This window comes from Pelobates fuscus, chromosome 5 (assembly GCF_036172605.1).
Source record: "Pelobates fuscus isolate aPelFus1 chromosome 5, aPelFus1.pri, whole genome shotgun sequence".
In the NCBI taxonomy this organism is placed as follows: Eukaryota; Metazoa; Chordata; class Amphibia; order Anura; family Pelobatidae; genus Pelobates; species Pelobates fuscus.
Genome location: NC_086321.1, coordinates 46,636,976 through 46,662,940, shown reverse-complemented (window position 1 = coordinate 46,662,940; position 25,965 = coordinate 46,636,976). Strand labels below are relative to the sequence as shown.

Genomic DNA, 25,965 nt, shown 5'->3' with positions numbered 1-25,965 from the left:
ACCGCCACCTTCTCAAGCATGAACAAGCTGTCCGAACTCATACACACCACCAAGCTTCGGCCCAACAAGAGACCCACAGACCCGACCAGATGTTCCAGAGGAGGCGGTCCAGAGATACACACCCTCTCGCATGCCGAGTGCTGGAGGTATCCCTCGCGCTGCTGCGCTACAATAGATCCAAGCGCTCAGGAGTCCGTGCGGGACTATGCATTCCCCATGCAAGGGGTAGGATGACTATACTATATGAGCTCTCAGCTGGGCACCAGTCTCTAATGCCTGCACCACTTACCCATAAGAGACTTATGGATCCTCCGTGGCACACATGCTACATCACACTCTTTGCTCTATCCACTGCTCTATCTTACTTATGCTTGTCATTTAATTAATCTATTATCAACTGAGGCAACTGTTTTATGTTATATGTGCTGTGTAGTAAATCCAATGTGCTAACCTAATACTGTTTTAACACATATAGGACGAACGCTGGCAAAACTACATGTCAAAACACTAGACAGTACATACTTATAACCACACTTGTTAGACCTCAATTTAAATATAACATGTAAATCTTATCATCTTGACGCATGTCTTAGCTTGAAATATAACTGTTTAACCCACTCAAGAATACAATGCCACATACTTTTAACCCTAGGAGCACCTAGGAATGTTATATGCATGTCTAGCCTAGTATACTCACTAATCACTACTAATGTAACACAACTTGTTGTTCTCATGTCTAAAAAGAAAAATGTGCTGTATCATTTGCCACTCATTGAAATGCTATGAATATGCCTGCAGTTGCTGTTGTGGCCCTGCAAGCTTGTCTGTTACTTATATGCACATGCAAAAATAAAGAATAAAAAAAAAAAAAAAAAAATCCCTTATTCATTTAATGTTATCCCTAACGCAAGCTCATTTAATGTATAAGTGGGCTGCATAAACAAATTGATTTAGCTCCTAAATGGCAGAGAGCCGTTGGACTGCAGGGGCTTGCTGTAAAACCCCCAAACCACTCAATTAAGCTAAAGTTATTGTGTCCTTTGTAGCATAAACACACAGTAAAGCCACCCACCTGGCTGTCAGATAATCTTATGGGTGCGAATTTGATTATCCAGTTTGAAGGTAGAGGATGCATTAAAGGAACACTCCAGGCACCCAGACCACTTCTGCCCATTGGAGTGGTTTGGGTGCCAACTCCCACTACTCCTAACCCTGCAAGTGTAATTATTGCAGTTTTTAATAAACTCTTAACTCTAGAGGTCACTTCCTGATTTCTAGCAAAGATTTTCTTTGCTAGAGCGTCGCTGGACGTCCTCACGCTGTGTGAGGACCTCCAGCGTCGCTCATTTCCCCACAGGAAAGCATTGAAATTCGTTTTCAATGCTTTCCTATGGGGAGACCTAATGCGCGTGCGCATTAGGTCTCCCTGGCCGGTGGGCGGGATCAGTCTCGCCAGCCGGCGGACGGAATCAGAGGGAGGAGCGGCGCGGAGGAGGAAACAGCGACGAGGGACATCGCCGCTGCCTCAGGTAAGTGACTGAAGGGGTTTTCACCACTTAAGTAACCGGGGATTTGTGGGTGGGAGGGAGAGGGACCCTCCAGTGCCAGGAAAACGGATTGTTTTCCTGGCACTGGAGTTTCCCTTTAATGATGCACAGATCGCAGAGTGACAAATAACACAAGAAAATAGACTGTAGATCTCATGACAGATGTGCTACTGTATCTGGTTAAGAGAAACATCCAGTATACCCATAACGTATAATGAAAACAGGGCAGTTCACATCAATTTAACCCCTGAAGGACCAAACTTCTGGAATAAAAGGGAATCATGACATGTCACACATGTCATGTGTCCTTAAGGGGTTAAATAACTTACCACATAACAGAAACTGCACAGTTTTTAATGCTTTATAATAGAATCAGTTTTGTTGAAATCAGTTCTACAAAGAAAAATATGGATCCATTTAATTTGCCAAATAATGCACATAAATATATGTATGTAAGTAGGCTGGTGTTTGTTATGCTACTCATGAGTATAATCAAAGTCCCAAGGTTCTGTATAAGATGGAATGCTAGATTTTAATCCATGATGTGGAGATCTGGAAGAGCTGCTATGTGTGCAGTGAGTCAGAAAACATGTTTGTATTATCACAGGTGGCTGTGCAAGGAAACGACCTAGAATTGGGGAACATGACTCCCTGCGGGAACCCCATTAAACGAGAGGATTAAAACAAAAATAACAGGCCACACCTCGGCTCGTTGTAATTAAATGTCGCTGTATCACACCGTACAGACACTGCTAATAATGCTGTCAGTTATCCAAAAACACTTAACATCCCCACCACCAGACAGCACAAATCAACTGCAGAGAAATGGACAGAGCAAATCGGAGCAACGTGGCAAAGGCACTCGCAAGGTTAATACATGAAAATTCTGAGTTTAATGAAAAACCCTGCTAGATTTGTAGAATATTTGGGGTTTATATAAATAAAATAAATGTAAAAAGTGAATTGAAATCCAAGCTTAGGCTAAAAAAAAACCCAAAGCTGTAATTATACCGGAAGGTGGAGCACCTTTTGCCTAAATTTTGTGCGCTGGCTTTCCATTTACTACATTTCAGGGTTTAGTGAGTAAAGACAAGTTTTATCCTGGGTTGTTTTTGTTTTTTTGCAGGGCATGAACTTAATATAGAATTGGAGTTATAGAATAACTAAAAGTAGGGTGTGCACAATATATAGAGGGGGGCAAAGGAGCCAGGGCGGCATATTAGAAATAGCCAACATGTAAATAAGCTTTGTTTTTTGTGATTTTATGTAACGAAAGACAAAGCTTATTTACATATTTGCTATTTTGCACAAAATTCAAGGATGGTAGATAGAAACATAGAAACATAGAATGTGACGGCAGATGAGAACCATTCGGCCCATCTAGTCTGCCCAATTTTCTAAATATTTTCATTAGTCCCTGGCCTTATCTTATAGTTAGGATAGCCTTATGCCTGTCAATAAAGATTTTGCACAAAATTCAAGAATGGTAGGCACCCATGCCTATTCCCTCCCACAATGCAGAGTCTCAAAGCCAAGCATCAAGTTAAGTATCACATTCAATCCAAACATGTATGGGTAATTTTGCAAACATAATAGGGGATGGATTTTTTTGTTAAATGGTGCAAATGGTAGATTAAAAAAAAATCTAAAATTGGAAAAACTACCATGGAAAGTAATTTTCATTTTAACTGTAGTCAGCAGTGAAATCACCAGCGAGTGACTATGATGACTGAGTGGACTGAGTACAAACAGTGACTCACTCCTAAGAAGCAGATCTTTACTGAAGCTAACTAAGCATATCAGAGAGCAGGATTTAGGGGGGAGGGGGAAGGGGGGCAGCAAAATGTGCAGCATATTGCTTTGACATGATGCCTTGTTACCGCTGTTCAACTGTTTAACATTTATTTCATTTTTTTTTTAAAAATTTTAAAAAACTCAACAGTCGCTGCTTTGGAGTCCAGCAGAGGTGACAGACAGACAGACATAAATGAAGGAAGCACAAGCTGACATAGGAATGAGTTGGGAGTAGTGACTACCTATAACCAGGAGAGGCACCTAATAAAAAGACCTAAATACACAACTGTGCTCTACGGTTTAAAACTCTTACAATAAAGATATATCGGGGGAGGGTGGATTATATATGCCTCTGGTCTTTGCACTAGCACTCATCATTGGCATCAGAAATACAAATCAGAAATGTGGAGGAAGCCAAAGTAATAGAGACTGGATCTTGTCATGTATTGAATTATGTTGGCAACAGCTTCCCAATGTGTAGGAGATAAACTCTTTTCTGGGTACAGTGGGAAAAGCAGCATCGCCACTGCCATGTCTACATTTTCAGCACAAAGATGGATCAAAAATACTCGAGGTATATTCCGTAAAAACATATTAAAATGGGTCAACCCCTTCAAAATCAAGAGCAGCTAAATATCACAGATAAAGTAAATTCACAACAATACTCTAACAGGACTACGGAGAGGGTGTGGAATGGTAAAACAAAATGCCCATCATAAAGAGGGTAAGATTATATGGACTTTTCTGGGTATCTATAAGCCTCCCTTACATATCTCCTTCCAACTTTCTGAGCTGAAATCGCCTGATTTGAACAAATAATTAGTTACACATGCCAAATGCCTTATTCTCTAAAGTGCTCATCCTGGATGTAAGCTTCTTAAAATTTGGTTTAAATGCACAGGTTTACACATTCAATGTAACTACAGAATACATGCAGAGCTGCTCGGCCCTATTCTTTGTATACAGTCATCGAATTCTTCGGGCCGTGGCAAACTGACCGCCCGCCATCCTGTCATAGAGAACACGAACCTGCTCATTATTTAGCAGAATTAAACTTCTAATCATTGCTGTGGGAACAGACAGGGTCATCTTGCATCGAGTCTCAGACTAAGTGCATGCGTCCGAGTATTGTGTAGCTGGATAGGATGGAAGGGAGTGAGAACTAAAAAGATTTTCTCATCTGTGAATGGGTTTCAGAGTTTACATCCTGAGTGTGATTGTAAGACTAGATGCGAAAACGGTGGGTTTGCCAGGAACAGCTATTGTCTCTCTGGTATAAGAGGTCAGGCATGGGTCAATGAATGACCCATCCATAAAACACCCTCTGGCCCGAAAAATTAACCCCATACAGTATGGCCTCTCAGTAGGACTGCTTCCGATTAACTCCACAATAAATGGCTTTACATGGCCTATTTATCCAAAAGGATTACGATAAAATGCACACTGTATGTTATCACGTTTAAAGGAAAGAAAACAAAAGACTGGAAATAATTCTATGTATCCCAACAACGCTCAACCTGAGCTGAATGAAGATACCCTTTGGGGAACACTAGTTTATCTTGGATTTGCATTTGTCTTCAAGACAATATTCTCAACATAACAAAATCCGAACAGCACTGTCGGTACCACAAATCACATAATGTGCAATGGTCAACAAATAAAATTGCATGAGAAAAAAATTAAAAATCCCCCCTTTTCCCTACCCCACACAGGCTGCCTACCAGATTTACAGCTGAAATCCCTACTGAAAACCATTAACCAGGCAGGATCTCTCAACCCGCCTACAGTACAAACCATGACCATTATGGAGAAAATGTGCGCAGGACTGATACCAAAAAAGAAGGTAATAGCGACATATTATGACGTAATTCTGAGGGATGGCAAACTCCCTATGCCTAAATATACCATGGACTGGGGAAAAGACCTAGGTTGTACGATACCTGACGCTGCATGGACTGGGGCCTTTAAGATACATAAAAAATACACGAGATGCAATTCCCACGTAGAATTGATAAGGAAAATAGCCACCAGATGGTACTTAACACCAGCAAGGTTAGCACATATGTTCCCAAACACCTCTGACAAATGTTGGAGATGCACCACAGATAAAGGAACAATGTTACATATCTGGTGGGAATGCTCGATAATCAAACCCTTCTGGGAGGGAATAGCCAAGCTAATTGGGGAAGTATTACACAAACCAATTCAGAAATCAGCGGAATTCTTCCAGCTGTTCATGTTTCCTGAACACCTCTCAAAACAACAAGGGACCCTGGCATTCCACATACTGATAGCAGGGAACTTTCCCCCCATAGGGGAAGTGATCCAACAGATCTTTCTTAACGGCTCACAAGAGTTCTGACAGACACAACAAAAAACTGTCTGCCTAGGGCATATGGAACGAATGGCTGGAGGGGAATGCGTATATAAGTACTGCAGCCCCAGACGTATCAACCCCATGTCAAAAGGGATCCGTAGTCACAATAGAAACCTTCCACCTACATAGCCTGAAATGAGCAAGACCCACAGCGGCATTACACCTGTCTTAAGTAATCCCTCCTCTCTATACTCTGTCTCTTTCTCCTCTCTATAGGAGTCCTTACATCCAGCCCCGAGCTGGAATTTCCCCGAAAACCCGGTGTCCACTCAGGCAGCACTACAGAAGGGGTTAAAGCACCCAAACGCAGCTCCATAGTGGTCTTCAGGGAGCATACCTACATAGAGCGGCACATAGGCTGCGGAATTAGCAACCAACAAAGAAGTATCTTAACCGCGTACAGGTTGGGCTAGTTGACAATACACAGAAAGTACCGAAAATGTACATAAAATTGTATATACGAAAGGTAATGCAATGACACTGCACTGTATACATGCAACCACTGTACCAAAGCATACTGCCGTTTTACGGTTTGACTGCAATGTTTACCGAATCCTGTGGGTGTTTGGATTACCGTAATGAAAAGAAATAAAGACATTTAAAAAAATAAAAATCCCCCTTTTTCCATTTCCTCTTTTCAAACAGTCAGATGGGACAACAGCTATGGGTCACATTCCAAGTTATTTTGTGGTAAAGACCTACATCACGTACATAAGATACACTTATGACAGACTATGATAACACAAGCAGCTACAGCGCCCTCTGCTGTTGACAAATAATAGGTCTGTTTAAAATAATGCCACAGAAGGGGGTACTGTATACCAAGTAATAAACTACAGGACATAAATTGCCAGGAAATTAGCAGGGAATTTAAAATATAAGACCACAATAGTGGCGGATATAAGCAACGTGGAACATTAGGTCTAAAATGTCTATTTTCCTGTTCAATTCACAGGTTAGTAAATAACCCCGATATAGTAGATGTAGTTAAAGGGAAATTAGAAATTAGGGGTATGGACGGAACTGGGGAAGTAACACTTTATAGAAGCTAAAGAAAACTGAACTGGAGGCACAACTATTTTTTAAGCTTTGTGGATAAAAATGTTTTTTTTTTTCACTTTATTAAAAGTCTCACTAGGCATGTTAAAACCCTCTAAACAGAAAAAGCTCATCTCTGCTCTGAAGAGAGCCACATGCAGCGTGAATTAAAGGGACACTATAGGCACCCTGACCACTTAATCTCATTGAACTCGTCTGGGTGCACTGTCCCTGCAATTTAAAACATTGCAGGGTTAAGACTGCCTCTAGTGGCTGCCTCCCAGACAGCCACTAGAGGCGCTTCCTGCTGTTCCATGGCGTTTAACTCCATGAAACATCGCTAGACGTCCTCACGCTTTGTATGAGGACTCCAGCCTTTTCTAAATCTCCATGGAAAAGCACTGAATCAATGCTTTTCTATGGGGAAGGCCTAATGCATGTGTGACACATAAGCTTTAGGTTCCCTCTCACAATGACGCTGGAGGAGGTGGAGAAGGAGTAATAAGGTAAAAGAAAAAAAAGGCATTCTTGGCCCTTTCCTAACCGTGGGAAGGGTGCGGGGGCAGAGGAACACTTTAGTGTTACTTTAATTGTGTTTACTAACCTTGATGTCGTGGTTCCCAAGTGGATCCATGAGCTGGTTTTCCAGAATTCGAAGGGACTCAGCAGACAGAAGAATGAGACGTTGCAGTATCTGCGGAGAAATAAGTATAGGTTACACGCAGCCTCCCTCACTGGTGGATATGTCATCTTTACCCAAAATATACAAAACGCTGTAAACGGAGCAGTTCCATACAATGCTTGCATTCCAATACTGAAGAAGCTACAGCCATTTATGTACAGAATGGACAGTAAAGATGTGAAATCCGCCAACTAGACATGTTTCTATCTTTATCTTTCAGATAAAGTACGGTTATATTTGTACAAAGTATAATATATAGAGTATTATGAAATTCAATGTATACAGACAACCCCGCACTGTGATGGAAAGTGAGCATCAAGATTTGCATTACATATAGAGGGTCCGGAGTATTGCTTAAAGGGACTAAGTTCGCCCAATTGGCCATCAGGATATTTTGATAAGCCTCAGACTGTGACCAATAGGTTATCTACAACAACAAATTGGAAACCACTGGCCAAGCAATTTCCAGAATGTTCAGAGTCTGTTTGTTGAACTATAAAAGCTTGGGGTTTCTTTTTAATTGTCCTTACGTCACAAGACCCAGATTGAATTCCAATCGCTCCATGTACGGCTTTTAAACATAGCTGAAATTAACAGCCCATACATGGAGTAATTCATGTAAAGTTTGTCTGCCAGTCACTGCTTATTAAAATGTATAATTATGTTCATTAACAAAGCTTTATTGTTTAAAAAAAAAAAAAGTGACGCTCGCAGATTTGAGCTCGGAGACAAAATGCATTTTTTAGGGTCTTGCATTGCGCTCCTTTTCTATGGAGTCTTGTCACCCTGGCATTAATTAGCTAGCCAAGCTCCTGCATGCCTTATACTGTCAAGGGCTGCAGATGCCAAGAACTGTAACCGTTTCAATACTTAATCAGAGGAGACCGTTGCAGAAGGACTTGGCATCAGTTAAACAGTAAAGAAATAATCTTCACGTTGAACATGCCATATTGGTAGCACATGCAATACTTTGCAAACCAACATTTCCCATTATCAAATGTATGATGCACTCCAACTGTTCCCAACATTCTGTCATCTCCTATAGCATTCTGGAGTCAGAGTCTGGCAAAGCCTTGTGTGAGATGTAGGTTAGTTGAACAAAACTAGGGAGCTACCTGTGACCACAGCTGGATTACACAACTTCCCCCAGGACTTTAATGGATATGGCACTCACATTACTCATTAAAGCTTTAAAACGGCTTATCTTTCATGTTATGGGCGTTTTTGGATTCTCACCATAGTTTGACTTCAGGACCGTCAATAGTTGTATAATAGGTTACAAAGAGGCACATGATAAGACACGAACATGTCAAATACCATCATTAACCTGTTCATGACAATACATCCCTATATATCATGAAAGTCCTGCCTGGCGTCCATCATGAAGTATGACATGGGACTAGGCAAAACAAGACTACTACAACAAGGACTTTATTCAATATTTCAGAATTAAATCTAACAAATCCTTACCCTGGCAGTCAGAATTGATCGGATATTGTAGTATTTCAGACATGATCTCAAATACAACATGGAAGAGTTTCCCTACATGACCACAGGTGAAAAAGTCTGAAAGGGTGATCAAGAGGTAAATCATTTAAATCAAGAATATTCTCCAAGAAGCGTTTAAAGTTATACTAGTGAGATTTTTTTGATCTAGAGCGATTTAAAAGTATCTATGGGTTGCATTTTTATTTTATTAACTTTTGTAAAGTTTTTTATTTACATTGTAGAACTGGCCATCCTGGCACAACCAGGGCATACCATGTAAATGAATAGAACACCAACATATAGCACTATAGATGTAATACCCAAGCATGCATATGCTTGTAAAGCATATCTCTGTAGAGTCCAGGGACTCACCTGTGCCGAAGGCTGTTTCCTGGTCCACAACGAATCCTTCCTGTCCTTTGGTGTTGCAATAAACATAACAGGGAGCCGAGTGCGTGAGGCCACAAAGTCATTCTGGATTTCTGTGCAGTCTGTACCTAAAAAAAAAAAAAAAAAAAAAAAAGAAATCCCACAAACAAGAAAAACTATTACTGCCAAAAATTAAACCAACTATATGTGTCACAGCAAGGTTTACAAGTTTTTCCACAAAGAGGAACTCTACTGATAACCTAAGTCAGTTTCACTTTCCTGATAACTAAAAGTAAAGGAAAAAAGAAAGAAGAAAACAAATGTTAAAAAGGAGCAAAATAGCTGTTACAAGAAAGTAGAGTTTTATTCCGTGAAAAGGATGGAATTTGTGGAGAGTTTAATGAAATTTAAAACTTTAGAAGAGAACAACTGGATGACAAAACAGTCTAGCGTATGCAATCGCATTCTCAATTCAAATTTAGGGATGTTTGGTTTGCTTGGGGTTGTTTGATGAAAACTAAATGTACTTTTAAGCCCTTCGTGATAGAGGACGTGCTAAATCAGTCTTATTATTCATTTGGGGTTAAAAGGGAACCGATCTTTTCAAAATATTGTTGCCCAGCCACACAAAGCAGAAATGTAATAAGGCGACCACAAAAGATACAGCATCCTTTAAAAAACAGTGAGCGCTAATAAACCTTCCGGGAGATCTGAAAGGGCTGTTATCTCTTGTTAAGGCAGAACCCTGGCCGGGACTGATAGTGGTGTCTGTGAGATTAGGATGCTGGGTAAAATCACTCGCTGGTTTAAATAAAAACATTCCCAGCCAATAGCCGCTTGCTTCCCATTCTTTTAAAGTGACTCCATCAGAAGTGATAGTTCTGCAAGTTATATTTTCCAATGTGCTCGCTCGACTGCAAGCAAATTGACGCACTACGGAATTTGCTGTAAAGTTGTCTTTCACGCTAGCAAGTGTAAATGTACGGCAGCACAGATTACTTTTTTGTCTAGATACATTTTTTTCTCCACTTCTAGAAAGGTGAATCAATTAACTGTTTGTTTAATATACCAATACTTCGAAACTCTAGCATTTCATAAAAAAAAAAAAAATCTGTCTCTCTGTGTTTTGGTGCCTCCAACATCATGAGATCAATGTATGAACATGGTAAGACAGGAAGGACTTCATCCTGTAAAATATGGCGGCTTCTACCTACATATTTAGTAGAAGACGATGTAACCCCAGTTTAAATCCATTTCAGAGAATATAGCAACCATTAATACAAGTTTTTACACAATAAGACTCACGAGAGAGGTCTCTGTCAATGCTGCCAGAAGCTTTCCAATTCTCTGAAAGGTCTCACCGACTTGTATTAACAGTTATTACCAAACAACATGGAGAAGGAGAAGTAAGGGTCGGTGTAGAAGCCTTACAAGGAGGTTAAAGTCTCAAACTCACCTTTTAAATCCCCGTTAAGATTTACTATGAGGGCGCTGTTCTTCCAGTCGTAGGTGGCCAAAACATAAAGGAAGCGCAAGAATCCCACCTGGGGAGAACTGTAAACAAGACAAAACAAAAAAAAGAATTTCAGTAAAGACATTTTTTTTTTTTTTTTACAAAAAGATAAATGTGTATCAGACAAAACAGTAATAAACAGGAACAGTGAAACAATATGTAGATCTGAAGGAGATGATTTTCAGTGGCAAGGCTACTACCATGATGTGATTGGTGTGATATAGTTAATATTACAAGAGGAAACCGGTCCCTCTGTATTCACTGAATGTGGGGTAGTAGGAGGAAATATGCTGCAGTGGGTACCTGGGTGCAATGAAGGGTGCTGGCTGCAAGAAAAGATAAGCCACTAAAAGATCCACACATTCCTCAGAGAAGCTGTCTCCCAGGAGCTGGGCTGAGATCCACCGTTTGGCCAAACGAGAAGTGCCACCAAAGGCAGGGTGCTGCTGATGGAGCCTGCAGAGAGAGTCAAATTAGACGTAAAGAAGACTGAAGAAATTGATCACTAGACATTTATGGCATAATAAAAATGAATATCAAACATTTAACTCCTAAATTAAATACCATTTCCATATGTGCAATCTCATACAGGCTCAGACAGGAAGTGACTGGATGTACATACAGACAGTGGGTTAATAACACATACCCATGCAGTGTGCTGGTTAGGTATGGTAAGTGGATAGTCTCCTTTTCCAGCTGAAGGGACTGCACGGTATCCTGAGATTTTAACATCCCCTCAGGGGTGATAAATTCCTTCATATACTGCGGCTCACGGTGATATGCAACTTGAATGCGGAACACGTAACCATCCTAAAACGGATACAAAATGATGAGATTGGAGAGAGATGAATAACCAGCAACCATTTACTCATTAGTAAGGCTGGTACACAGGATATCTAACATCTGTAAGCACATGACCTGGAGAAGCTTAATAAATGTATTTCAAAATTACTTTCATATGCTTGAGCCAAAAGGGCATTGATGGCTAACCGTGGCACCCCTGATGTTTCTGAACTACATTCCCCATGATGCTTGGCTAATCTTTAGGCTGGCCAAGTGTGTGTAGTTTAGAAACATCAGGTGTGCCAAGGTTAGGAGTCACTGCCCTAGGGACACGAGAGTAATAGATAAAACATAGACTGATCCCTAGTATCTAAAGGGCTAATTATTGTTATCATGAAGGATGGGGAACCTTCAGGTTTTGGAGAATAACAAAATGTATCATTCAGAGGTCAATCCCACAAGAGATTTCATTGTATAATTAAGAAGCTTACTTCGGTCATCTTACCTTGTATACATCCGTATAAGTTGCAGTGGTTTTGCACAGGAGGTCATGCTGCTGTTTCAGAAGTTCAGCCAGTCGGATCTGAAAAGCAGCTTTAATTCTTTTTATGGCGTCTTTATCCTGTGGCCACTTCCCGCTTCCCTCCATATGGCAAATCACTGCAAATAGGAGGAAAAATCATAAGCACGAAACCTAAAAACACTTAACATTACAGGAAAATTCAATTGTTATAAATAGGTGCATTTATTTGTAATACTGGAGTTTGGGTTACTGGTCAACCCCCCTCCCCATAGTTAACTTATCTCTAAACCAATGGGAATAGAGTCTGCTTGTCGCAGCTCCTTAACCTCAAGGACATCATTGGAACGGATGATCTCCAAGCCAATTCAATGCTTCTCAAAAAGAAGTAATGGGAGGATGGGCACATGGACAGCATTTACTAAACAAGGAATGCTTCTTATAAAGATGCACTGAATCCAATGCTTCTGTGTAAGAAGCACTGAATCCAGCTTTGTGCTGCGTACATTCCTAAAGCATTTCACTCAATGTGAGGCCAGTGATAGGCTGAAAATGTCAAATGGCGCCCCCAGCCTACCCCATGTACCAAGGGAAAAAACCCAGTACCTCCAGGCACTATAACAACTTTATTGATATGAAGTCACTATAATGCCCAGCAAAGATGATTGTAGGAACCGCACTCATACCCCAGCACCCACCGGTGCTCTGGAACAGGACCAGCAATCCCAATAAGTCAAGGCAAAAATAAATTTCCAGGCACTCTAGTGTTAAAGCCACAGGCAGATTTTAAATGGAACAGGAAGAGCAGCAACGTTTCGACCTCCACAGAGGTCGCCTGGAAATTTATTTTTTTGCCTTGACTATAATGCCCAGGGCACCCACAGTCCACTGAGACATGTCTAAGATTTAATAAAGAGCACTATTCCTTTGCAGATTTACCTTTCATTGGGGATACATATGCCGGACAAGGTTTTTCCAGGGAGGGAACGAGACATTTCTTATCCTTTTCAACCTTGTGAAATGACCAATCAGGTTTCACAGGAGAAGGGGGAAAAACCTGTAATCAAAAGAAAATGTGTTACATTAATAAAACAAAAACTGACTGTGTGTAAATTCAAGGGGGGAACCATATCATGCTTGCCCAACTTCTCAGACATCTCTGGTACATGGTAACTAAACAACAATGCAGGGCTGAGTAAAGGAATCCCCTTCAGCCATTGGACAATTACTCCAACCCAAATCGATCCTTACGCATACATGTGAAAGAAGAAAAACAAGGGGAAAGAGGAAACCCCTAGTGTAGATAGTTTCAATATATAGTGCTAAATAGCAAACAAAATGGCTTCTCACCTGATAAGGAGCCCTATACCTGGCTCCTGGTGTAAAAGTATCTGTGCCTTTAAGGAGGCTACCACCCTTCTTTCAGCAGCAACACGGGCTGTATATATACTGTGTGTGTGTGTGTTTATATACAGCGTGTGTTGCTGCTGAAAGAAGGGTGGTAGCCTCCTTAAAGGCACAGATACTTTTACACCAGGAGCCAGGTATAGGGCTCCTTATCAGGTGAGAAGCCATTTTGTTTGCTATCTAGCACTATATATTGAAACTATCTACACTAAGGGTTTCCTCTTTCCCCTTGTTTTTCTTCTTTCACATGTATGCATAAGGACTTCTTGACGCCGTAAGGATGGATTGGGTACCGCGTCACCATAAGTACACGCAGGCTGTTGAGACCTGAGCCTATCTTATAGGGCTCTGCTACATGTGAGTGGGATCATATAGATTACACTCTCTCACTACATTTATCACAACGTTACTTGCACCATTTTCTGTATTTATATTTGTTACAGATACACTGTCACGATATACGTCTTCATACAGGTGTATGTTAACCCATAGGGGTGAGTCTGTTAAATTGTAAGCGCTCCACATGCACACCAGTGGTGGTTCTTTATCACTAATTTCCTACGCTGAGTGTACACTTGATTTTATGTTTTAACTCATAGGGTTGAGAGTCCCTATTTTTAGTGGTAGCAGCTAGTATTGTTGATTTCATTACTAACTGGAAGCGCCTTAACAACACACATTCTGTATTTCTTGTAAATTACTCCAACCCGTCTAATTCAGTACTGGGCATTCTACAAGCTCTCGACAAAGAAGAAAAGGCTTCTGTACTGTTATAACAATGTGTCATGAAGCCAGCACAAACCATAGTCCAGTCCCTGTGTAATCAGACATTGCTATATACCGGTAGTCTTCTCATGGTTTTGTGTGATTCTTATGAGATTGTGTAACCTTGTGTAACCTTGATTAAACATACACAGGGCTGAAAAATTCCAATCTCCACTAGCCAATTTAGCTCCTGGTGAGTGTGTCTTGGGCCCTCCTGGCTTGGCTAGCAACATAGGACTTGAAATGTTGAAAGCAAAGACTCCTTTATCATATTTTTCTTTAAATAATAATAATAATAGTATTCATTTGCATTCCTAATGCTACAGTGTTCATTTAAGTTTTCACTTGGGTAGAGTTCCAAACAATTTACATTTAAGGCAATTCCTCGATAAAGATTACCACTCATGTTTATGAATAAAGATATTCCTTTCCTTAAATTTTTAAGTAACAGACGTGCACATATTTTAAATGCTTCATTCAATTAAAAAAAAACTCATGCTCTCAGTGTGGCTTCGAATATATCCTAAGATTATTATTTAAAATAATTAAAAGAAAGAAGGAAATATATATATATAAAAAAAAAACTATCCTCCAACACGAGCACGGCCAAAGAAAGATTGTGAAATTAAACAAACATCTGACTATCCCAGTGCAGATACCGGTTTTATAAAAAGGGGTGGTAAGTACACAGAGGCACCCACCAGCAGAAGTGGTCAAAACTAATACAGTAAGGTCTAGGCTCAAATTTCCACTTCCTACTAGCCAGTTGTAAGGAAAAATTCAGACTTATCGAGTAGTGACTGTGCCATGGACCTTCCATGCCTGCAGTGACAAGTAACTTTTACAACCCGTCTAGCAGTGTAGGACTTGAAACTTTGAGCCATGGTGGGGTATATGGTTCTAAAATACTCACATCTGTGTAGCGGAAAGAGGGGTGAGTCCCTTGCACAGAAGTAACTGTGAGGGGAAGGTCATCGAGACTCCAAAGCTTCCGGCTCAGGTCATCATAAGACTGTACAATGCTCACCATCTGCTCCTCACCAGTACCTACCTGAAATAGAAATCAGGAAGTGTTATGCATTGTGCCATAAATAATGCAAGCAGGCTCTGGCCATTCTGGGTCAGCAGTCTGCCTGCCTATTTTACACAGTAAAGAAAATATTATGTGCACGGAACACAAGACAGAAAAGAAGGTAACGGAAATACATTTCTGGTCTCCCTACCCACCAGTAATGGCCCCGTGGAAAAGATAAGCTGGTAAAGAGAGAGGACAAAGAATTTGGTATCTAAAATAAATAATATAACAATACAACCAAACCCTCCATCAGCTCCAGCCATTGATTAATCACTATCTGCTAGCTCCTAGAAAGACACTTGGTGTCCATGTAATGGTCCACGCACATTCAACCTTTTTATCTCATTCCATTACGCTAGCAGTGTGCTTGAGATCTCTTGAATCTAAGGTTGGGTTATATCCCCAGTGACTCCTTACTTTTTCTTTCATAAGGACACAATCAATAAAATTTCCAGAGTAGTTGATCGAGGATTCAGGAATACTTGCATGCCTGAAAATCGGCAGAAAAAAAACAAACATGTTATTTATCAGCACTTTAATAAAAAATATTTCTATACACATTAGCTATCAATGTTCTACGATTTTTTTAAATTTTTTATTTTATTTCCTATTAACGGTCAGAAGTCTGCAACAATGCCCTTAAAATGTCCAGCACACATTTATTACATTTCAGGGCTGGTGGTTGCTTTCCAGCCCAGTGGATAACATACAAAGAAAGAGAATTCAGATCAATAGTTACTAGTGGTGGTATATCTGACTTACAGTGTTAATAAATGCTTCACAATAATCTCTGGGATCTTGCGTTTCTCGTGCAGCACCTTCCCGGGCCACACAACCGCCTCACAAATGGAGCCATCCTGGAAGCGACGCAATTCAGATTTCTTTCCCCAGAACTTCTGAAACTCCGCTGCCTGCAAAAACCGGCACCAAAATGAAAGCAAAATTGTCAGAGGGAACAAACACTTTTGAAACAGTTCAGCCATAAGCATTTTTTTTTTTACATTTTTGATTAAGTTTTTAAAATTATTTGTACGAGTAAGTTCACTGAACCCAAAGAGAGCCTCACTTACACAACACAACATACACCTGTACAGCGAGGATGGCAAATAATGGCGGTGGGATAATGGATAGGAATCGACTCCATAAAAGGTAAGGGAAGTGTAAGACGTGCATGCCTGAGAATGGTGGGAGTTAAACCCTCAGGCAGCAGCAATTATATGCAGGTGCTACCATCAATTCGGGTCCTTTCCTGATAGTGATATATGGACAGAGGAACCGGGGAGTCAAAATATCACTGTTTCTATCTCCTCAGATTCTCCCATCATATCATTATCAGCAGCTGCTGTCAATGAGCCAATTCCCCATGCAGATCATACACTATACATGCATTACATATATGATGTTCCATTTCATAACGTGAAATACAAAGCGGAGATTGAGCATACGGCCTAATCTCAATCCCAGTTTTCTACTCCCTTCACTGCACCATCCCACTTGGGAAAAGCATGCTAAACTACCTCCATAAGATGTAATTAGATTTCTAATGTAATTTATTGTGAAAAAAAACTAACGGTAAAGGAACAGACAGTTAGGTGCCAATATTGCTTATTATTGCAAGTATATGATTTAGTTTCCTGAACGTGGTGGCTTGGCACAGTGCTAAACATGTTATTTGAATTGGGGGGAGTCTCACCTCTGGTGTATCTGCTGCTGGTCCCTTCTCCAGCACACTGCTGCAGAACTCTGTACTCAGCAAGAATCCCACAGAGAGAAAGCCCAGGTCTTTGTGATTGGCAGGAGCCTGTCCAATATCCCACTAGAGAAATAAGAGCTGTATAAACCACAACACAGACACAGGGAATGCATGCTAAACACATAAAGTACTAAAGTGGAACAAAACTGAGTGTGTATTCAGGACCTTCTCATGGATCTGCTGCATCTCCCCGCCTCCCTAACTAATGGAAACAGAGGTGAATTGCTTTTGTGAAAATATTTTGAGAGATACAGAAATTATAATTGAAACATAGAAGTGATCTGTCAGTGGTAATCATTTAGGGTCAAAAGGAGATAAATGCCTAATGAACAGGGAAATACACTAAAATACACACAGGAAGATTTGCTTTCCAAGATAATACCAAAGCAGGAGGTCTTTAGCTGAACACACTGTCCATGGAGTTCCACTACATATTCTACTCTCACTAAACGGCTGATCCATAGAGATAGATCGGGCAGTGCCCCAAGTGTAATAAAAAAAGAAATACAACTTATTGGAGTGAAAAGTTTATTTTGGGAGAAAAAAAAACCATTTATTTCCGATTATATCTGCAGTTCAAGTCCCCTTTATAGGTGACTAAAGATTAAAATGTTGCAGTCACCCTGAACAATTTTGAGGCCTTTTCCCCTGTTTTGGGACACACACACATTCTGTGTTGACACTTTGCATTGGTGTCTTCAGATCTTACATGCCATAAAAAGACAGTCCTGCAATGAATCGTGTCTTCTAGGACTCTCACCAGGTAACATTATCAAAGGGTGGAATCACTGGGTAAGGGGTTATATGGGCATAGACCAACATGTCAGGAGGCAGAATCTTTAAACTTCATCAGAGTCACCATTTATAGTTCATGTAAGGAGAAATGTACAAACCATCGGATTGCCAAGGTTCACAATACGGAGCCAGCTGTCTGGCAGCAGGAATTAGCAATAAATAAAAATGGCCTTTCACCTAAGAACCCTTATTCCTATTAGAGTGTAATGTTTCCAATAAAGCTGTATATGAATACAATCATTCCACAGATTACCAGGCAGGCTGGTTTGCATCTATCACGACAGAGGACAAAATAGAAAAATAGAGGCAGGGACATGATGTTTGCTGTTATTTGCCCTTCTAAATAAATAGTAGTAGCACTGTGTTAGGTGAACAAAGCAACTATTTGCACAGCCTCTATTTTTTCTATTTTGTTCTCTAAATTTACATGCACTGTCTGAGCAGTATGGGGCTTTATGCTGCATAGTGAGAACATATATATATATATATTTTTTTTTTTTTTTTTTTAATTACTTTTTCTGGAGTTTTCTCCAGGTCCTCAAACCATTTTTTTTTTTTTTTTTTGTGTGGCCAAGCCGATGGTTCTCTATCATGACAGAGGAATGGAGGACAATCTAGGTCAAGGTTACCTCTGGCCTCTGTGGAAGAGTGTGAGACAGCAGGGTGATCCTCTGATCCAGGCCCCGTGCAAGGACAGACAGGAGGAACGGTAGCACTGCGGACACATAATCCCCACCGCGATCCATTAGCTCGTTGACTAGTTTCATCTTTTTGCAGGATTCTTGCAGCCCCATCACGTCTGTCAGGCTGGAATGCGAGAAGGAGAATACATTTAATAAACGTTCGCAAACATTTATCAGAGTAATGACAACGCAAGTCAATGAGTACGCTGAAGCTCCATGGGTTTTACTTAGTGCAACTTACTAAGCCACTATGGCATCGATTTAGTATCTTTCCAAATGATTTAATATTTTTAGATAAACTTTGAAAATGATTTAATATTACGAAAGATATTTTAATTTTGTAATATTTGACCTTTTTTGTTATTTTGAAGAACTGGGATACAGAAAAGAAGAGGGGAAATGGGGACAAACATTTTTTGTTTTGAATTCTTTGCAAAGAGCATTCTCATTGTTATAGTAATACATCCCATTGATATCGTGCATACTGACACTTGGGAATACAAGATGACAATGTTATCTAACATTCATATGCAAGTCCTGATCACATATTAAAAATAGTAAATCAAGCCTTAAGCCCTTTGTGTCCTCCTCTCCTACCGTCCAAGGAGCATAACTTTGTATTGATTCAGTGAATCTCTAAGGAGATGCTGATTGGCGCAGAACGGTATTTTGCTGTGCAATAGCTTCCCAATGCTTTCATATGAGAAAGCATTGGGTTGGCTGAGATCATCAAATGTGAGGATCTCAGCCAATCCAATGCTTTCCCATTGTAAAGCATCGGGAAGCTATTGCACAGCAAAACACCGCGCTGCGTCAATCAGCATCCCCTTAGAGATGCACTGAATCAATACATCTCTATGACGAGCATTCAGCACCTCCTTACAGAGCGTGGATATGCTGAACATCAGTGCTACACACTGTAGATTACTCACCCAGGAAGCACCTCTATTTGGCCATCTGTGTGACTGCCACTTCTATGAAAAGGCAGGTTTACATTAAAATGCCTGCAGGGACATGCTGTAAACACCAGAATAATTACATAAAGCTGTAGTTGTCCTGGTGTCCCTTAAAAAAAAAAAAATATATATATATATATATATATATATATATAAAAGGAATGCTTGAGGCCATAAAGATTTTCTGATACTCCTCTTTACCTTCTGGTAATACTTCAAATAAGGTATTTCAAATCAGTATATAGGAGACCTGAACAGGCACAGTTTGGTGTTATCCTCACATTGCACAGGAGACTCAATGAAAATGACTGATACACTCATTGTGTCAAAGCAGCAAACTCATATTAACGTCTATAGCAGCAGCAATTATTGTGCCTTCGTTTTCCATGACAACAAACATGCATTTAAACTGCTCACTTACTGGAAGACATGATCGAATGTTCTAATGAAAGGTTTGGGGACCATGAGTAGAAGATGGAACCCATCTGTGCTTGTGTCATCCAGAACCTTCAGAGATTCCTGGGCTTCAAACTGAACCTGAAAAAGATCAAAGAAAATATTCCTAAGCAGTGTTAAAGTGATATGATAAAAAAATGTATATAAGCTTAAATACAGAATATTCAATGTTAGGGCCCTACAATATTTATGTGAACATGGCTTAGTTCTGCTAAATTACCTGTTTGTATTTGGCAGCAGTCATGTCAGAACAGAGATTCACAAGTCCTAGTGGGTCAACAAATACCACATCAAAGGCCTGCTGAAAATCATCAATGGACGGCTGGAAATAGAGAGTAAAAAATAATAAATCAATAGACCATCAACATATGCCTACATAACAATATGCCATGTGCGTCTGTCACATTTATCTACACTGTAATGTTCCTGTATCTATTTTAAACCTATACATCGTCATGCTACGGAGTGTTCTGACGATTGTGAGAAAAACACTGCGAGGAATCTTTAATCATATGAACAGCCATCTGGTTTGGTGCTATAATGGCTCTGCGTGGCACTACCATAGTAACGGAATATAAGGACATTTTAAAGCTTTAGGTGCAAACTATAGTGAAAACACCGTTCTCCTTTGAATTTCTCTATGATAACAATGCATGCGTCATGTCCATCAATCACCAGGTCTAAAACATTTACACTTTACTGGAAGTTTTTAGGATTATTATTTTATTTTTTTTTTTACTGATTCAACATTGCACTACAAATAGTTCAGAACGTTTATGTAAGCATTTTAAGAACAAGTAAAGCTAAAAGCAAAAGTGCTTGGATGTTAGTAGATTCTGAATGTAGTTAGTACAATCATTTAAACTGCAATTGATGAGATGTTTTTATGTCTAGAACATGCAGGTAGGTACAATATAGCTCTCACTTACCAGGGAGTGATCACCGACCTTGGACATAGTTATACCATTAACAGACAAATCTGTGGTTGCTGCAAGAAAACACATAAGTGGAACCATTTTATTGGCTTTGTATTCAAATTCTCCCAGTAACAGAATATCAGCCTATTAATGGTCTCTTATTCTGGTTGTTATTTTATCTTACCAACGAAGTGCTACCAGGCTCATTTAGACAGTTTATTCAGACTACTAGTTATTTATCTTTTCTACCAACGGTCCTTAGAGCATTTCACAGCTGCATGCCATTGCAGTGTCTCAGTGTGATTCAATCTACTATTATAATAGCACCAGGCTTTTTTACAAGTCTCTGGGGGGAGGCTATACCTATTATGCAGGATAGTACAGGGCAAGTCTTTGTCGGGGTAAGGGGTGCAAGTTTATCTTCTGATTTCCCTTCTTCCTGTATATGTGTACTCCCCTACTCGTACCATTCCTACTAAATGTGAGCTGTTATTCTACAGACACCCTGTCACTGCATTTCCACACGCAGCGGATAGACCGATCATAGAACTTTGCAACTACTTTACCATACTGTGCAACAATTACTGCAACATTGTGTCATACTTTATATTGGAGCGGTTTAGCTCACAATATACTTTTGTATTCTACCCGAATTTATTGCTGAGATCGAGTATAGGTACTGTTAAATTGTCACCACTAACGTTGCATTATTGTTACATTATTGTTACCACTCAAGATCAGTTAAGCCCAATATACCCCTATACTCAGTTTTTGAGCGCAGGGAATATGGGACCTTGGATACAGTAGTCCATATTACATTACTGTGCTAGTGTGTGTGTTGATCTATACATATGTTTGCAGCCAAACTGTGGAAGCAGTCTGACACCATAATACATACCGTATGTCCACTATTTAATGTTCTTCCGAGAACTCCATTAGGGTGTCCGTTTACTACTTCCACTAGAGGGCTATTATAGGCGTTACACTTTTTACTCTATGTGTAGTTCTGTCTATTGTCTCTCGGTATTATAGCACTATCATTTTTGTTTTTATTTATTTTCTGTTGCTAGTTCTTGTTATTTCAAGACCCCATTATTTAGACTTTTTATTAGATCTATTAAATGTTAAGTTGTAATATCGGACATTGCACCATTTAGAATTCCATTCCCGTTTGCTTTTTGTTGCATCATCGTACTCTCCTTTTTTGTATAGTAATCCACAGGGGTTAACCCCCAACTAGGAGGTTTTGCAACCATAGGCTCCATTTCTTTTTTCCTTTCACTTGTTTTCTTTCTTGTGAAAATCAGTATTGAACCATTTTCAGTGATATCTGGCTGCCTCTACGGAAGGACAGCCTACAACAAGTTAACTGGGACAGCATCATGAAATAAGACAATAATGTTACGAACATGTTAAAAACCCCAGGAAGGTTGATCATTCTCTGTTGTATTTCTACTCTGCATTTTAAATTCTTAAAGGGACACTAAGCACCAAAACTACTCCATTTTAATTAAGTGTTGGCGCATAAACCCTGTAAAACAGCCAATTGCAAGAAAGAGTTGTGTTTACAAATGCGTTTAGTGCCATTCAGACTGACAGCCACGTGAGTCATTTCCTTCGAAACTCAAAAGTCTTCACATTCAGCATCATCACGTTCAGAATGATAAAAAGCATTAGATGGTAATGAGATCATCACAACTGATCATCTCAGGAGAGGTGGATCCTTGGTATTTATGGGGTTATGTGTTCACCAGTGAGTAACAATGTATGGTCTCAGAACTCACCTAGGAAATGCAGCGTGTTTCTCAAAATCTGGTATCCACTCATCACCTTGTTGATCTTATTCTTGGATAGGAGGTAAGCCACCAACATGGACATCATGAAACCATTAAAGCTTCCATAACCCTAGGGTGAAGGAAAAGAAAGGGACTAAGATTGCAGTGTAACGCGCAATATAAACGTTGGCAAGTTTCACGTACGTTGGACGTTTTCTGATCCACACACCAGATGAGACCCGATCATTTTCCATACTAAGGAAACCGATCATTTAAAAGAAGCATTTTGACCAAGAGAGAAAAGCAAATGTATATTTTATATATTAGAAAATGGCAGCAGAACAAATAAAATTGCTGTCAGAGAATTATTGATGTTGCAGTGCAACAGATTTATGGACTAGTTAAAAGTTTTTTATTGTGGATCATTTCACTTTATGGGAAGTGAAATTCTTGCTATGGAATGCGTACTTTAACAGGGAGATGGCTGCTATTAAACTACAGCCTACTCATCAGCCCGTTCTTACCTTATCAAACTGTCTCTGGCGCAGCCAGACTTTGAGTATGGCGATCCCATCCTTCATGCCAGGGAAGTCTGTGGCACAACTGGAAAGGTGATGTAGATGGTGCTCGAGAGCCAGATCAGATAGGATGGTATTATTATAATGTGGGGTTGGAGGCTCAGTGACTCCTGATAGACAGAGAGAAAGAGAGAGAGATAAATCTAGCAGAATAAATTAGATTATAATATCACTGGAATTACGGATACAGACTATGGCGCAGACAGCAAGAAATCAGGAAAAGCCCTTGTGTGAAAAAGCCCCTATATTACCAACATAATGCAACAAAAGAACGGAAAGGAAAACACTGTTTGTAATGAAGGGAATCATCATTTCACAATCTACTAGTTATATGAAGGGAAAGACATGTTGCCATAGTGTGCATAAAACTTTAATATGGATTTATATTGTGGAGCTGAAACATAGAATATAAAAGACTGTCTTTACCAAGCAGACATCCAACTGGACATTGGTCCAAAAGAAAAGGAGGAAAATAATGAAATCTTGGAAGAGAGCCGTCCACAAAGCACAGCACAATCTCGGTTACTAGCTAGGAAATCCAATATAGTTGTAAGTATTCCTTTGGAGATACAAAGGGTTACACCACAGGAATAGTGCATAGTTTTAATAATCCTGGAAGCGACAGTTGCCCTTTAAGCCAAATCTCTAGCCTGAAATCTATGAAAACCCTACATCCATCCCGTTCCATGAAGCAGTTACCGAATGTAATCACTGTCATCAAGTGAACTGATGGTGTAACTGCCACTATGACCTTAGTGAACACCGGTAGCTCGTTGTTGGATGGATTATTCTACATAAACAAAGAACAGTTTAATACACATATTTACAAAAAAAAAACAAAGATGTATGGCATAATACATGGTGCTGAAAATCTAGACTACAATAAAAAAGCTGGCTGAGAAACCCAGGAGTAGCTCAGTGGAACAACATGCTTGCCTATCACGATCTACAGATAAATCAATTTCTATTCTACTAATCTAAACATGTAGCCATTGGAAAACAAAATGTGTCTGTGTCCCAGAATTCCACGGACATAAAGCTGGAGTTTACTGCATAGAATACGTGTTAACCTATGTTTGATGCGGACTCAAAGCCTGACAGTTGTGCATTCACATCTAATAATCTCAGACACGTTCCTTACCCTCAATGACGCTTTGCTGCTCTGTATACCAGGCCGTTCGGATATTGTTCTTGTTGGGGAAGAGTCGACTTGGCTTGAAGACACCATGTGGAGGACAGACATGTAAACGGACTGTTACTAATTTCTCATCTTTATCTAAAGGAGACAAAATAGAAACCATAATTATTAAATAAAAAAATAACATTTTCTTTATTTGGGTGCATAGTAGTTATTTGTTCCAAAACAGAATTTGTTTTTTTAACCATGACTGGTTTCCAGCTACCAAAGCCAACAGTTGGACAGTTTTTGGATTGATAAAGTAGAAGAGGCAGCAGAGAGGCTGGGCTGTGGGCATCAGGGAGAGTCTTGGTTTTAGTGACATTTTATAAAATAAGGGACATGCAAATAATCTTTGCACCAAAACGACTACCACAAGCTCTAGAGTAGAGGGCTTTTAAGATCCATGTTAGACCATCCCTTAAGCAAAATATACAGGGTTCTTCAGTAACCTATAAAAAAAAAAAAAAATTGCTAATCTGGTAACATTGCCTAAAACAGTCACAGCTTGGCTAGTTTTGCCATTTGAAAGTAATTCACAAACATTCAACGTTTAGTGAATAAACGGATTGTATCAAATATACCAAATGTATTTCCTATGTTTATAATTATTAATATTATTGTAATAATGGCAAAAACTACAAATTTCCTCCCCTCCCAAATAAATGATTACATTTCAGACTAATTTATACAGGACCTAAGGAATGCACATATACAGTCCTCTCTATTATAATGCCTGCTTTAATTGCTGAACATCTACTGTTAGCAATATACAAATACAAACATATAATTGAATTAAATTAATCTTTAATCTCAAACCCACAATTAATGTTTTCAAAGGGATTCTACATTCTGGATGCCAGTATTTTACTTTGCCTTCATAGGTGGTCAGCTGCGTAAAATAACTACGTTGTTGTACCAATAATATCCACTAGATGTCAGTATATCATCTATTCTTTCACAATTATCGCATTGATAAGTTATGTCAAGTAGTGAATACATATCCGCTAGATTATTATTTTATTATTATTTATAAAGCGCCAGCAAATTCCGTAGCGCTGTACAATGGGTGGACTAACAGACACGTATTTGTAAGGCAAGTTGGACACACAGGAACAGAGGGGTTGAGGGCCCTGGTCACTTACATGCTAGAGGGAGTGTCAGTATGTCACATATCCCTTGAGTGGAGTCAGCTTAATGGAATGGTTATATTAGTTCTCCCTCCAGAGGGGTCTGTGGGTATTACACTACGGTAACCATTGCCATCCCCCCTTCCATAGTGATTGGCACTGCAAGCCGCCACTATTTGGTCCTTGTCAAAGTCACTGAGATCTTTGCACTTGCCCAGTTTTCCTGCTTCCAACACTGTGAACTGACCTAACTTGCTGCCCAATATATCTCACCCACTGACAGGTGATTTTAATGTTGTGGCAAATCAGTGTAAAATACATGTACTATGATTTTAGCCAATGGAATCACTTTAAGGATTGCATCTAAGGGTGCAATAAGTGACTGCA

The 25,965-nt window shown here is 39.7% G+C and overlaps 1 protein-coding gene across 1 annotated transcript in view; it reads right to left on the bottom strand.

Annotated features, from left to right (window-relative positions):
* The window catches only part of NOL6 (nucleolar protein 6), a 48,316-nt gene that overhangs the window by 11,893 nt on the left and 10,458 nt on the right, over positions 1 to 25,965 (bottom strand). Inside the window, exons 6-23 of the mRNA XM_063453824.1 lie at positions 24,413 to 24,547; positions 23,218 to 23,381; positions 22,703 to 22,823; positions 20,931 to 20,989; positions 20,222 to 20,323; positions 19,967 to 20,082; positions 18,536 to 18,713; positions 17,052 to 17,174; positions 16,121 to 16,269; positions 15,776 to 15,848; positions 15,197 to 15,334; positions 13,051 to 13,168; positions 12,097 to 12,251; positions 11,455 to 11,618; positions 11,112 to 11,264; positions 10,752 to 10,849; positions 9,299 to 9,423; positions 7,361 to 7,450 (exon numbers count right to left, since the gene is read on the bottom strand). Coding sequence (XP_063309894.1) covers positions 7,361 to 7,450; positions 9,299 to 9,423; positions 10,752 to 10,849; positions 11,112 to 11,264; positions 11,455 to 11,618; positions 12,097 to 12,251; positions 13,051 to 13,168; positions 15,197 to 15,334; positions 15,776 to 15,848; positions 16,121 to 16,269; positions 17,052 to 17,174; positions 18,536 to 18,713; positions 19,967 to 20,082; positions 20,222 to 20,323; positions 20,931 to 20,989; positions 22,703 to 22,823; positions 23,218 to 23,381; positions 24,413 to 24,547 — 2,261 coding nt within the window. The remainder of the gene's footprint in view (positions 1 to 7,360; positions 7,451 to 9,298; positions 9,424 to 10,751; positions 10,850 to 11,111; positions 11,265 to 11,454; positions 11,619 to 12,096; positions 12,252 to 13,050; positions 13,169 to 15,196; positions 15,335 to 15,775; positions 15,849 to 16,120; positions 16,270 to 17,051; positions 17,175 to 18,535; positions 18,714 to 19,966; positions 20,083 to 20,221; positions 20,324 to 20,930; positions 20,990 to 22,702; positions 22,824 to 23,217; positions 23,382 to 24,412; positions 24,548 to 25,965) is intronic.